Source organism: Pristiophorus japonicus, chromosome 6 (genome assembly GCF_044704955.1).
Source record: "Pristiophorus japonicus isolate sPriJap1 chromosome 6, sPriJap1.hap1, whole genome shotgun sequence".
Taxonomy (NCBI): Eukaryota; Metazoa; Chordata; class Chondrichthyes; family Pristiophoridae; genus Pristiophorus; species Pristiophorus japonicus.
The window spans coordinates 97,268,701-97,284,226 of NC_091982.1; the positions used below are offsets into that span (position 1 = coordinate 97,268,701).

Here is a 15,526-nt window from a genome sequence, read left to right on the forward strand (position 1 = left end):
AGGAAAGATGTAGATTCAATTCTGGCTTGTTAATTTAGCTGGTTTCAGTCGGAGCAGCAATGGGGGCACTAAGGTTAACCTTACCATCCCTAAACTAGGAAGGAGAAAACAAAATCAAAGGTTTTCCACTCATCATGCATGAAACTTAGCATTTGTAGAAATTAGTTGAGGGCTCGGCTGTGATGCTGTCCAACCATTGAATAGCTCTTGCGTCTCAGCACACATACCAAATGGGTACTTGCGTGGGATACAAGAGGATATGTCAGCATGTATGAAACCATACTCCATCAGGAGAGGGGAAAATGAGCTGTAATTAAATTAATTATTGAATAATAAGCCATTGTGATTGAGAAAAAGTTACTTGGTTCCTATGATAGATTGATAAACAGTATTTATAGATCACTCACAAATCCTTCTTATATTCTTTGTAATGTTGCAGGTGATCTTATATCAATAATAGGATTCATGTTGTGGACTCTTTTTTGCCATTTATCTTAAAGACAGACCTCCTTATACTAGTGGGTGTAAAGATTGTGGGAAGCTTGATTGAAAACAGAATTACTATGAATTACAGCCAATAAATTGTAAGTGATCATAGATCTAGGTGTTGTGATTGGAAAAACCTTTTGATGTACAGGACTGTTTCATTATATTTATCGGAAAAACAGCCATTACAGATGTAAATATTGCTTTTTTTTATGTTTAGCTATAATTACTTAATGGCTAAATAGTGATTAAACTTAAAATAAGATTGTGTGTTTTATTGTAGCTTTTTATAACTGAGTGAGTCAGTTTAATAAAATCAAACAAAAGGGACCAACAATCCTTTGAAGGTTCTTAATAAATACCTTTGGTAACCTCAGGGCTTCGAAATGAAATAATCATCCCAAAAATAAAACCCACCATTTAAAAAAAATAATAATAATTTATGGATTTTCCAATTTTTGGCACATCTAGTTTATTATTTTGTTCTGTTTTGGAATTTGTTATTTTGTAATTATTGGTGTTTCTTTATATGTTGTGTTATATTACATCATATTTTTTTCCCTCTTTCAAATCCTGGAAGAGAAATGCTTCATTTGTTTTGTAACACTGAGTGTATTTAACATGTGCTTTTATTATTGTGTTTCCCACCATCGTTTGGATGGGAGGAAATCATCTGAACCTCAAGCAGAGTAAATCCATATTGGAACAGTTGCACTTTCTTATAGGTTTACTTCAGTGACCGAGAAAAAATGAAGTGGAATTTTGTATTTGTTATCAAGACCTGTCTTCACATGTTTCAGTTGACTAATGCCGAAGGAACACAAAGAAAAGATCACTCCACTGGCCTACATTTAAGAGACATTCAGAGAGTGTAATGATGGATTGTTTCAGAGAATGATAAACTAGTTAAACCAATCGGACACTCTCATTTGTACTGACCTGTGAGGCTTATGAGAGAGGTAGTTTATAGATATTCATGTGGAGGGTGTTCAGTGGACATAGGAAGTGGACTGGCCTATTTTGCTCTCAGCTTCAAGTGACATTTTTAAACTTCTACACGCAGGTTAGTTAACTGGGATAGTCATGAGTTGCCCTTCTTCATGCCTGCTTCATAAAGATGATACTGTTCAGTCCACAGAAATTGTAATTAATGGCTGAAACACTTATAGTTCTTATGCAACACTATCTTTGTAATTGAGGATGAACATAAGAACATAGGAAATAGGAGTAAGCCATTGGAGGGTAGCTAATGTAACCCCACTTTTTAAAAAAGAAGGGAGAGAGAAAACACGAAATTATAGACCAGTTAGCCTGACATCGGTAGTGGGGAAAATGATGGAATCGATTATTAAAGACGTAATAGCAGCGCATTTGGAAAGCAGTGACAGGATCGGTCCAAGTCAACATGGATTTATGAAAAGGGAAATCATGCTTGACAAATCTTCTGGAATTTTTTGAGGATGTAACTAGTCGAGTGGACAAGCGAAAACCAGTGGATGGGGTGTATTTGGACTTTCAAAAGGCTTTTGATAAAGTCCCACACGAGATTAGTGTGCAAAATTATTGGGGGTAATGTATTGACGTGGATAGAGAATTGGTTGGCAGACAGGAAGCAAAGAGTAGGAATAGACGGGTCCTTTTCAGAATGGCAGGCAGTGACTAGTGGGGTACCGCAAGGTTCAATGCTGGGACCCCAGCTATTTACAATATACATTAATGATTTAGACAAAGGAATTGAATGTAATATCTCCAAGTTTGCAGATGACACTAAGCTGGGTGGCAGTGTGAGCTGTGAGGAAGATGCTAAGAGGCTGCAGGATGACTTGGACAGGTTAGGTGAGTGGACAAATGCAGTATAATGTAGATAAATGTGAGGTTATCCACTTTGGTGGCAAAAACAGGAAGGCAGAATATTATCTGAATGGTGACAGATTAGGAAAAGGGGAGGTACAAAGAGACCTGGGTATCATGGTACATCAGTCATTGAAAGTTGGCATGCAGGTGAAAAAGGCAAATGGCATGTTGGCCTTCATAGAGAGAGGATTTGAGAATAGGAGCAGGGAGGTCTTGCTGCAGTTGTACAGGGCCTTAGTGAGGCCACACCTTGAATATTGTGTACAGCTTTGGTCTCCTAATCTGAGGAAGTGAGGGAGTGCAGCGAAGGTTCACCAGACTGATTCCCGGGATGGCAGGACTGACATATGAAGAAAGACTGGATCGACTAAGCTTATATTCACTGGAATTTAGAAGAATGAGAGGGGATCTCATAGAAACATATAAAATTCCGACGGGATTGGACAGGTTAGATGCAGGAAGAATGTTCCCGATGTTGGGGAAGTCCAGAACCAGGGTCACCGTCTAAGGATAAGGGGTAAGCCATTTAGGACCAAGATGAGGAGAAACCTCTTCATCCAGAGAGTGGTAAACCTGTGGAATTCTCTACCACAGAAAGTTGTTGAGGCCAGTTCGTTAGATATATTCAAAAGGGAGTTAGATGTGGCCCTTACGGCTAAAGGGATCAAGGGGTATGGAGAGAAAGCAGGAATGGGGTACTGAAGTTGCATGATCAGCCATGATCATATTGAATGGTGGTGCAGGCTCGAAGGGCGAATGACCTACTCCTGCACCTATTTTCTATGTTTCTATTCAGCCCTTCAAGCCTGCTCTGCCATTCATAGCTGATCTTCTACCTCAATTCCATTTTCCTGCACTATCCTCATATCCTTTAATTCCCATAGTATTCAAAAATCTATCGATCTCTGTCTTGAATATATTCAATGACTGAGAATCCACAGATTCAAAATCCTTTAAGTGAAGACATTTCTCCTCATTTCAGTCCTAAATGGCCGACCCCTTATTCTAAGACTGTGACCCCCAGCCAGGGGATACATATTCCCAGCATCTACCCTGTCAAGCCCTTTAAGAATTTTATTTATTTAAATGAGATCACGTCTCATTCTTCTAAACTCTGTAGAATATAGGCCTAATCGACTCAATCTCTCCTCATAGGACAATCCTCCCATCCCAGGAAGCAGTCTAGTGCATGTTTGTTGCACTCCCTCCAAGACAAGTATATCCTTCCTTTGGTAAGAAGACCAAAACTGTACACACTACTCCAGTTGTGGTCTCACCAAGGTCCTTTATAATTGCAGTAAGACTTCTTTACTCTTGTTTTTTTCAATTCATTCATGGAATGTGGACGTCGCCGGCAGGGCCAGCATTTATTGCCGATCCCTTTATCGCCATTTTAGAGGGCAGTTAAGAGTCAATCTAATTGCTGTGGGTCTGAAGTCACACACACAGGTCAAACCGGATGAGGACAGCAGATTTCCTTCCCTGAAGATGGGTTTTTACCACAATCCGATAGTTTCATGGTCAGCATTACTGATACTAGCTTTTCAATTCCAGATTTATTTAATTAACTGAATTTAAATTCCCCAGCTGCTGTGGTAGGATTTGAACTTTCGTCTCAGGATCATGAGTCCAGGCCTCTGGATTACGAGTCCAGTAACATAACCACTATGCTACCGTCTGTACTCCAATCCTTTTCTAATAAAGACTAACTTGCCATTTGCTTTCCTAATTGCTTCCTGTATCTGCATGTTAACTTTCTGTGATTCGTGTACAAGGACACTCAGGGTCTCACATTTCCGTGTCTCTCTCTCTCTCTCTCTCTCTCTCTCTCTCTCTCAAAAATATTCTGCTTTTCTAATTTTCCTACCAAAGCGGATAACTTCACATTTCTTAAGGGTCCCTTAAGTCTCAACTGAATTTTGGCTGCAGTTTATTTTTGAGGGGGCGGGGAAGGAAGGAAGGAAGCGAGAGAGGAGTGCTTTGTACTCAATATTAATGCTTCTGAACATAAGGCAGGCAGGAGAAATTTGTCATCCGGCCCCAATGATCAAAAGGGGACTTCCGTACAGACCAACAATGTACTTCATGTATGGCAGCTGTCTGAAAGCGGTGGCCATTCCGCGTGCCCTATGGCTCCTCCTGGATTCGCCATGCCCTTGATTCAAGCTGCTTCCCTGCTCAGGGCCGAGCTGCAAACCCTACCGTTTAATAACGCCAGGCAGCAGTATTCTGCACTACGTGGTCAGCCACAGTAGCAATGCATGGGAGTAGAAGGCAGAGCCTAGAGGCCGAGCAAAGAATCTCTGGAAGAGAAGGGACAGTTTCAATGGGTCTGAGATGGAGGGATTGCAGTAAAGTTTTACTTCCTGAAAATGGGCAGCTTGAGGGGGTGTGCTGGCCAGGCAAAATGTCTGTGGTGGAAGAAATATGTACCAATGAGAAAATAAACTCAACTAAATAACCAAAAGGCTGGACAGAATTGTTTAAATATATATATATGGAGAGAGAATGTATTGAGGACTGTGGTTCATAACAAAAATGAGTTAAGGATGCTCTGAATGTTCACTCAGATGATAGAAATCATGAGGAATAGTCAGCATGGTTAGAGAAGCAGAGATTACTTGAAAAGACAATGGAAGTAGTTGAAGAGAATTATCCTGTGCGTATAGGGATAGATTTTACAAATTCCCCACTCCGAGCACTGATCTTTACGCAGCAGAATTGCTTTTGGAACACTGGGCATGAAGGTCAGCGAGCCACGCTGGATTGTCCATCCGTTCATTTTAGTGAATGTCAAACCTGTGGGACTTGCTGACCTCTGCAACCTAACTCCTCAGAGACACTCCCAGCTCACAAAGCTGTGCAACAGGAACACAAATTCATAAAATCTACCCAGAAGTTTATTTAGGTTACAAATGAAAAACTTTTTTAAAGAATGTTTGGGGGCTGAAATTGCCTACAGACCGAAACAAGGCGCACATTACCATTTTCAAAGTGTTCCGCCTGCCCCAATGCATGTGGTGGCCAAAGCAGAGAAATTCAACACTTGCTACTTTTTTTTTAAGGCGGGGCAGAAGTGGGAACTGGGCAGAGTGACCAATGCTGGGGACGGGGTGGAGTGACTGACGCTGCAAGGCATCAGCGCCGCGGTGATGACGTCATCGCGCTGGAGCCTCGCAACATCTCTCCCTTTCACTTAAAGGGGAGGGCCGCTGCAAACTCTGCCGCTATTTTGGTAGAAAACACTGAGCCACCAGGGAGGGTTTCAGACGGGCCAGTGTGGGCACCCAAGAAGGGATACCAGGCTGGCCGTTGGCGGTCAGGCCGAATTGTCGGCCCGATCTGGCAGTTGGGCGCGCCGCCAAGGCACAGAGTGTACCAACAGCAAAAGCTGTTGGGAGCACCGACTAGTGGTGGGGCCGCTCCCGCAGGACAATTCTGGGAATAGGGCAATTTCTCAAGGGGCAATTTCGCGAAGGGGTCCCTGCCAGTCGGTAAGAAGTTGGCATGCGCACGCCGCGCCGGAAAAATGGGTGGAGCAGTCCCCTACACTGCTCCAAACTGAGGAAGGGCAGATTTCAAAATGGCGGCCCCTCCGCGGAGACTCGCCGGCCATTCCGCACCGACCTGTGGCCGCCGCTTTCAGGCGGCCAGCGGCCTTGTCGAAAGGGGCAATTTCAGCCCTTGTGTTATGGAGCTAATAATTGAAATTCTATTGCTCACGGAAAGCAGAAAACAGCAGTAATTAGAAAAAGTGGTTAGAGAAGTTCTGAAAAGATCTGCTCTGGATTACTTTCTGTTTGCACTATTCTTTGGCGATACGAAGGTGGGCATTTGGGTCTCGAATGTTGTAAAATTTTCATGTAATTCCAAGTTGGGTGGTCAGATGATGAATTTAAGGGAGATGTTAGCTTTCAGAATAGATGGGCAACACGTGGCAAAGCAGTTTCAATGTGGATAAATACATGGTAATGTACGATAGAACTGAAAAGTGAAATGAGTCAAACATGAAGGTGTCATTCAATACTACGCTTGGCCTTTTGTTGCAGTTGCTGGTATTTAGTGATACCAATTTGAATGCTCAATTGACAGTTGACTTTTTATGGTGTTGGAAATTACATTGTCAAGGGCTGAATTTTAGCAGAAGTAAAGTTATTAAAAGAATACTGTATTTTGAATTTTCCTCAGTTCATTGAATTCAAACTTGGCATTTATTTTGCCTTGGTCATAAGTCGAAAAATGTAGTACAGCTTATTGTTATAAGCATTTGCAGATGCTTATTAACCGAGCTTGATAGTTAACCAAACAAATGGATGTCACGATGCACAACTAATTAACTACAAATGATCATTGAGCTATTTAGTTGACATATTGCATTGCAAATGTAACCGTTCCAGTCAGTCTGTTTTAGTCATTTGTAATAGTTCTTTCATTAATTCGGACATAATTTGTGGTGTAAAGATAAGTCACCGAATATGATGCCAAAGCAATGCTGATGCCAGATTTCAATGTGGGTTGGATTCTGATAGTATTTTGCATCTCTGAACGAGAAAATGGGACGAAGAAGCTCAGTGGGGGAATAAAAGTAGGTCAGAAAAAGAACTCGAGGCTGAAGGAGAGCATCGATTGGAAGAAAAAGTAATCAGTAGGATCCGAATGGAGGAGAATTTGGCAATGAAGTTACAGCTTTGAAAACAAAGGAATCCACTGAAAGAGGCAGCAAGTGTGGTATAAAAGGGAGGAGAGAAAAGTTGTCCAAACATCTCGATCAGGGGCAAGAGGATTAATGACAATAGTGACTGAGATGCATTTTAGAAACAGCTGAGGATAAGGTAAGAAAAAAAAGAGATATCTTCAATCAAAATATTTCCAATGGAGAAATAAACCATTGCTTCTCAAACACACATGTAATTAACATGTATACACTAGTTATTAAACAGTTATTACAAACCAGTGGATATGGAATTTAATGACTTACATTATACTACTTTGCAACATTATTTTGTTGAACATGCACTGTAGATAAGACTTTAAAATGAATGTTGCTGACGGAGCTCCCTTAGTAGACAACTGAATGAATACTATATATAGTGTATGCTCATCATCATCATAGGCAGCCCCTGGAAATCCAGGAAGACTTGCTTCCACTCTAAAAGTGAGTTCTCAGGTGGCTGTACAGTCCACTGCGGGAATTACAGTCTCTGTCACAGGTGGGACAGACAGTGGTTGAAGGGAAGGGTGGGTGGGGAGCCTGGTTTGCTGCACGCTTTTTCTGCTGTCTGCGCTTGATTTCCGCATGCTTTTGGCGACGAGACCTCAAGATGCTCAGCGCCCTCCCGGATGTTGTTCTTCCATTTTGGACGGTCTTGATCCAGGGATTCCCAGGTGCCGGTGGGGATGTTGCACTTTACCAAGGGGGCTTTGAGGGTGTCCTTTGTCCACCAGGGACTTGCTTGCCGTGTGGGAGCTCCGACTGGAGTGCTTGCTTAGGGAGTCTCGTGTTGGGCATGCGGACGATGTGGCCCGCCCAACGGAGCTGATCGAGCGTAGTCAGTGCTTTGATGCTGGGGATGTTGGCCTGAATGAGAACACTGACGTTGGTGCGTCTATCCTCCCAGTGGATTTGCAGGATCTTGCAGAGGCAGCGCTGGTGGTATTGTATGCTACTGACACCAGAAGAATCCCAAGATCAATCTCTGGTCAGAGCCAACTTATCTGACCTTGGCTAGAATCGGGGTGGCGCTGCTACAATTGATAGTGTCCCTTAGTGTATAGGGTCATATATAAAATGTGGCCACTTGGGCAAGATATTGGAGCTGAGCCCATAGTCATTGAGCTATACTCTAACCACTATCTGGAAAAGGGAGAACATTGGAAGAAAATATGATAAATATTTCTTTATCATCAATTGCAACATTGAACATACATCTTTGTAAGGGTAAAAGGTTTAGCAGCTATGTTTGATATGAAATGTATCAGTACCATTTTCTGTAGAATGAACATAGTTGATTTGACGTGGGATGGAACAACACATGGATGCTCCAATGTATTAGGGTATGGAATTGTCAGTTGTCAATGTGTATGTAAGATTCAGTGTGTGGGCAGCATCCAAACTCCGTTATACCTTTTGAAGGTGGTACAGAGCAGTCTCTGGTGCTTTTCCAAAGGCGATGAAATCAGAGGGCGAGTCACCTCATGCTGTTTCACACATATGCTGTGAAGAGTTGCATTGGCCCAGGAATAGATTGCCGACACTCTGCATAGAATGATGTATTGACAGATGGGGGGTAAAATCAAATCAAAATAGAAATCAGAAAACATTATAAATAAAGGTTAAAGAATAGAATAATTGTTGAAACAATGAAGTCTGTATTGCTTTCTAAACATTTTAACATTTACTCCTGCAGCTTAAAGACACCAAGTCAGTCGACCAGAAGGCAACACTGATGCACTTTTTAGCAGAGATTACTGAAGAGAAATATCCGGACATCTTGAAATTCACAGATGAAATTAGCCACACAGAAAGCGCAAGCAAAGGTATGTCTATGAGGAGTATTTTTTTCAAGGCATTTTAAAATCTGTGTTTATTTGAAAACTATTATTCCTGTCCAGTGGGGACCCACTATTTCTGGTCTCCTTCCCTTAAAGCCTGCTCTAGTGCTAGGATTAAAGGTGAGCATCTCCATTTATTTTGATTTGGAGATAATCCTGTGCTGCCCGACTTCAAAAAAACATTCTACCCACTACGTATTCTGCATATGTTGCTAGAAGCGTATTCTCCTGGGCCAGTCCCCCAATGTGGCTTCTATTCCAATGAAGGAGTTAAACTGGGGTGTAATTAACTTAGCCATCTCAGTCACTTCACCAGAGCAGCCTTGAAAGGAAGCAGATATGCAATGGTAGATCTTTATTTGGGGCACAAAATGTGACAAAAATGTTGGTTTTAAAGAAAAAATCATTTTGGGGAGCATTATAATAAAAAAAAGTCTTCCCCTTAAACTTTCCTATGGCTTTAAAGAATATAATTTGAATCACGTTTTCTGCTTTAGGAATATAATTAGGTAACCCACAAGCATTTTCACTCGGTGTCCTTATCAAACAATTCATGCAGATATTGTGAAAGATGTTCTCAGTGAACGTACACCTTTAGATTTCTTTCATCATATTTCCAACTGTTACTGTTTTATAGAAGTATTCATATTTTGCATTATTACATACTGCTACTGTTGTGTTGCTTGCTTGACTTAAATCAGTAGAGGATACTAACGATATTCCAACAGTGGATAGCCAAGGGGCTATAGGGTGGGGGGGGGGCGGGGAACGGAACTTAACACAATCACAATCACTGAGGAGGTGGTACTCAGTAAGATAATGGGGCTAAAGTCAGATAAATCCCCTGAACTTGATGGCTTGCATCCTAGGGTCTTAAGAGAAGTAGCGGCAGGGATAGTGGATGCATTGGTTGTAATTTACCAAAATTCCCTGGATTCTTGGGAGGTCCCAGCAGATTGGAAAACTGCAAATGTAACGCCACTATTTAAAACAGGGGGCAGACAAAAAGCAGGAAACTAAAGACCAGTTAGCCTAACATCAGTGTTTGGGAAAATGTTGGAGTCCATTATTAAAGAAGCAGTAGCAGGACATTTGGAAAAACAAAATTCGGTCAGGCAGAGTCAGCATGGATTTATGAAGGGGAAGTTATGTTTGACAAATTTGCTGGAGTTCTTTGAGGATGTAACGAACAGGGTGGATAAAGGGGAACGAGTGGATGTGGTGTATTTTGACTTCCAGAAGGCATTTGACAAGGTGCCACATAAAAGGTTACTGCACAAGATAAAAGTACCCAGGGTTGGGGGTAATACATTAGCATGGATAGAGGATTCTCTAACTAACAGAGAACAGAAAGTCGGGATAAATGGTTCATTCTCTGGTTGGCAACCAGTAACTAGTGGGGTGCCGCAGGGATCAGTGCTGGGACCCCAACTATTTACAATCTATATTAACCACTTGGAAGAAGGGACTGAGTGTAACGTAGCCAAGTTTGCTGATGATACAAGATGAGAGGAAAAGCAATGTGTGAGGAGGACACAAAGGGCCCAATTTTCCCCAACACTTTATTTTGGCGCACTTATCCTAAATGCGCCGACTTTGCGCGCTGGAAACAGCGCTGAAAAAAAGTGGCCCCATCCTGTCTGCTCTGCCGAGTCTCTGGTGTTCCACCGTGGCTTACATAGTGCATTGGGGGGCGGAGCAACAGCCCAGTGCAGAAAACACTGCCGACGGCTGTGCGCATGTGCAGTGGAGTCTGCGCGCATGCTCCTCGCCCTCCCAGCGTGACCTGCGGGCTGTGAGCAGGACCCAATGCTCGCAGCCCCTCTCCCCGGCCGAGTGGCCTCTTACACAGGCCGGCTGAGCCCGCTGACTTCCTGGACCGAGGTAGGACTTGAGTTTTATTTATTGATGGTTGTGCTTTGTTTAGTGAGGGGAGTTTTGACTGGGAGGGGTGGGAGAAAGAGTGTTTTGATGGGGGGGGGGGGGCATTTAAAAAAAAAAAAATTGTGTCTGGCATAAAGGTAAGACTTTTATTTTTTATTTGTTATTGATTGATTATTACTTTTTGTGGTTTGTTTAGTGCTTTGTAAGTCTTGGTGCAGGTCCTCAGCTTCCTTCTATTTTTTTATTAACTAATTGCTTATTACTTTTTGGCCTTTGGTTAGCACTTTGTAAGTCTTGGTGCTTTAAATATACTAACCTGCGCCGAATTCTTAACTGCCCGCAATGTTTTTCCGAGCTGGCCACATACGCTGACCTATGTCGATTTGGAGTAAGTTTTAGCTGGCCAAAGTGGCATAAATGGCCAAAACTGCTGTAAGTGGCTGCGAACGCCCCCTTTTGGGAGAAAAAAACGCAACTAAAAAAAATCATACCTAACTGAGTTACTCTGGAGCAAGTTTATTGGGGAAAATGGCGTTTTTTTAACTTAGGCCAGAAAAACCAACTTACTCCAAAAAAATTGGAGCAAGTCATGGCCAAAATTGGGCCCAAAAAATCTGCAAAAGGACATAGACAGGCTAAGTGAGTGGACAAAAATTTGGCAGATGGAGTCTAATGTTGGAAAGTGTGAGGTCATGCACTTTAGCAGAAAAAAATCAAAGAGCAAGTTATTATTTAAATGGAGAAAGATTGCAAACTGCCGCAGTACAGCGGGACCGGAGGGTACTTGTACATGAAACGCAAAAGGATAGTATGCAGGTACAGCAAGTGATCAGGAAGGCCAATGGTATCTTGGCCTTTATTGCAAAGGGGATGGAGTATAAAAGCAGAGAAGTCTTGCTACAGCTATAGAAGGTATCGGTGAGGCCACACCTGGAATACTTCGTGCAGTTTTGGTTTCCATATTCACGAAAGGATATACTTGCTTTGGAGGCAGTTCAGAGAAGGTTCTCTTCTGTTGATTCCGGGGATGAGGGGGTTGACTTATGAAGAAAGGTTAAGTAGGTTGGGAATCTACTCATTGGAATTCAGAAGAAAGAGAGGTGATCTTATCAAAATGTGTAAGATTATGAGGGGGCTTGACAAGGTAGATGCAGAGAGGATGTTTCCACTGATGGGGGAGACTAGAACTAGAATAAGGGGCTGCCCATTTAAATCTGAGATGAGAAATTTCTTCTCTCTGAGGGTTGTAAATCTGTGGAATTCACTGCCTCAGAGAGTTGTGGAAGCTGGGACATTGAATAAATTTAAGACAGAAATAGACAGTTTCTTAAACGATAAGGGGTTATGGGGAAGTGGAGCTGAGTCCATGATCAGATCAGCCAGGATCTTATTGAATGGCAGAGCAGGCTCGAGGGGCCGTATGGCCTACTCCTGTTCCTATTTCTTATGTTCTTATTCAGTACACGTTGCTGTTGAGACTTTACTCCCACATCCTGCAACCCTGATTGATTCCCTGTTTAGTATTGAAAATGTCAGATTCACATTCAAATGTGACATCCGTGCAGCTGTTGGCTCGGAACACCTTTGTTTTATATGATGTACTGTTTCCGTGCAGATAGTAAGAGAAGGCATGACCATTGACCCTCTATCCTTCCTTCCTCCCTCTCTCTCCTTCTTTCTCCCTCTCCCGCTCACTTGTTGCATCCTCTCCTTCCTGTGGAGCACCCCATCTCTCTCACACCAGATTTATCTGACTTGTCTTGGGTGTCACAAAGGGTCCAACTGAAGAAAATCCTAGAATGTACCGTTTATATAAAAAAAAATAATAATAATAATTTTCTTCAGCTGGTAACGTAACCTGCCTGGCCAAATTCAGGTCAGTTGTGTATTTTACACTCCATTAAAATCAATGGAGCGGAGTTTAAAACGGGTTTTCCACCAATTTTCCAAACCGATTTTAAAAGAATCTAGAGAAGAAATAGCAGAGGTACTATTACATATATTTAATAATTTGTTCGAAAAAGGTGTAGTGCCAGAAGACTGGCAGATAACTAATGTAATACCTATATTTAAGAAGGCAGATAGAACATGTCCAGGGAACTGTGGACCTGTCGGCTTCGCATCAGTGGTACGAAAGATAATGGAATCCCTACTAAAGAAGAAAATAGAAAAACATATAGAGCCCAAGTTTCACAAGAAAAAAAATGGGCGCCGCTCCGAGCTGGGCACCCGTTTTCCGCGCCTAAAACGGCGCCTAAAAAAATCCTCGGTATTCTCCACCTACTTACAGGTCCTCTGGCCCTCGGCACAGTCAGCACGAGCTGTGGGGGGGGGCGGAGTCAGTTCCCGGCGCTGAAAACAGTGCCGGGACCCCTGCACATGCGCGCTACAGTCGGCACACAAGTGTAGTAGCTCCAGGCGCTGAACTGCGTGGGAGGGGCCCGAAGCACGCAGCCCCTAGCCCTGGCCCAATGGCCTCACTGGGGCTGTGTGAATGAGGCTCCTCCCACGGCCAGCTCCTGCTCCCCGCCCGACCAGACCCGACACTCACTCCCCCCCCTCCCCCGCCGACCAGACCTGCCCCGAGATCCGACACCCGCTCTCCCCCCCCCCCCCCCCGCCCCGACGCCCGCTCCCCCCCACCCCCGCACCGACCCGAGATCCGACACCCGCTCTCCCCCGAGACCCGACACCCGCTCCCCCCCCCGCCCCGAGACCCGACACCCACTCCCCCCCCCCCCCCCGCCCCGACCCGAGACCCGCTCCCCCCCCCGACTGACCCGACCCGCGCTCCTGTTCCCCGACCCGACGCCCCCCCCCTCTCTCCCTCTCCCTCTCCCTCTCCCTCTCCCCCTCCCCCTCCCCCTCCCCCTCCCCCTCCCCCTCCCCCTCCCCCTCCCCCTCCCCCTCCCCCTCCCCCTCCCCCTCCCCCTCCCCCTCCCTCTCCCCCTCCCTCTCCCTCTCCCCCCCCGCCTCTCTCTCTCTCTCCCCCCTCTCTCTTCCCTCCCTCCCTCTCTCTCTCTCTCTCCCCCTCCCGCTCAGCCGCACGACCGGCTGCAGAATTCTCCCTGGCTGAAGCACTTTCACACAGGTAGGAAGATGGTTTATTTAATCTTTTCTTGGCTTATAAATGTTTATTCAGGTTGGATTTATTTGTATAATATTTGTAGAAGTATAAATAAGGATTTATTGTCGAATTTAATGAGTTCCCTTCCCCCCCACCTCGTTCTGGACGCCTAATTTGTAACCTGCGCCTGATTTTTTAATGTGTCGAACAGGTTTTTTCAGTTCTACAAAAATCTTCACTGGCTCCATTCTACTTTAGTTTGGAGTACATTTTCACTGTGGAAACTTTCAAATCAGGCGGCAGTGGCCGGACACGCCCCCTTTTGAAGAAAAAATTCTGTTCTAAACTAGAACTGTTCTACCTGACTAGAACTGCAGAAAAAAAAATGTGGAGAATTGCGATTTCTAAAATAGTCCGTTCTCCACCAGTTGCACCTAAAAATCAGGCGCGAATCATGTGGAAACTTGGGCCCATAGAAACCAAAAATGAATAGTCAGTATAAATTTCAAAAGGAAAAGTCTTGCTTGACCAACCTCTTTGAATTATTTGAAGAGGTAACAGAGTGTAGGCAAAGTTAATGTAGTAGATGTAATTGATTTAGATTTCCAAAAAGCCTTGGATAAGGTGCCGCGTAATAGACTAATGAGTAAGATCAGAGCAAGTGGAGTCAGGGGTCAAGTCGCAGAATGAATAGCAATCTGGTTGCAAGGCAGAACGCAGAGAGTAGGGGTAAAGGGTAGCTATGCTGAGTGGTAGAATGAAGGAAGTATGGTGTCTCAAGGTTCAGAGCTGACACCACTGTTGTTTACAATTTATATTAGCAATTTAGACTTTGGGATCAAAAACACAATTCCTAAATTTGTGAATGACACCAAATCCAAATCTGGGGTGGGGGGGCGGCGGCGGCGGGGCAATAATCAATACTGAATAGGACTGCAACAAATTTTAACAAGACATTAATGGGCATATAATTGGCAAATGAACTTCAACACAGAAGTATGAGGTGTTAGATTTTGGTAAGAAAAATAAGTAAGTCACATATTACTTGGAAAATAAGAATCTAACTGGGGTAGAGGAGCAAAGGGATCTCAGAGTACAAACACACAAATCACAAAGTGTTGACACAGGTTAATAAGGCCAAAAAACGAAACCAAGCACACTGGTTTATTTCTCAAGGGATAGAATTGAAAAGTAGAAGTTATGCTAAACCCTTGGTTATACCACTTCTGTTAACAGTTTTGGTCGCCATATTAGTATAAAAAGGATATAGAGGTACTGGAGAGGGTGCAAAATAGGTTTACAAGGATGATACCAGAACTGCAAGGTTTATAACTGAGGAAAGGATGAACAGGCTGGGTCTCTTTTCTCTTCTCTTGAAAAGAGAAGGCTGAGGGGTGACGCAATCGAGGTCTTTAAGATAATGAAAGGTTTTGATTGAGTAGACAGAGAGAGAGGTTTTCCACTTGTGGGGAAGAGCAAAAGTAGAGGCCATCAATAGAAGATAGTCACAAAGAAATACAATAGGGAATTCAGCAGAAACTTCTTTACCCAGAGAGTGAGAATGTGGAACTCACTATCACAGGGAGTAGTTGAAGCGAATAGTATAGATGCATTTAAGGAGAAGCGGGAGAAGTATATGAGGGAGAAAGGAATAGAGGGTTATGCTGATAGAGTTAGATGAGA

General features: G+C 43.5%; 1 protein-coding gene across 1 annotated transcript in view; it reads left to right on the top strand.

The window, feature by feature from the left end:
* LOC139266142 (protein diaphanous homolog 2) overlaps positions 1-15,526 on the top strand; it is a 403,303-nt gene that overhangs the window by 39,864 nt on the left and 347,913 nt on the right. The window contains exon 6 of the mRNA XM_070883986.1: positions 8,748-8,877. Coding sequence (XP_070740087.1) covers positions 8,748-8,877 — 130 coding nt within the window. The remainder of the gene's footprint in view (positions 1-8,747; positions 8,878-15,526) is intronic.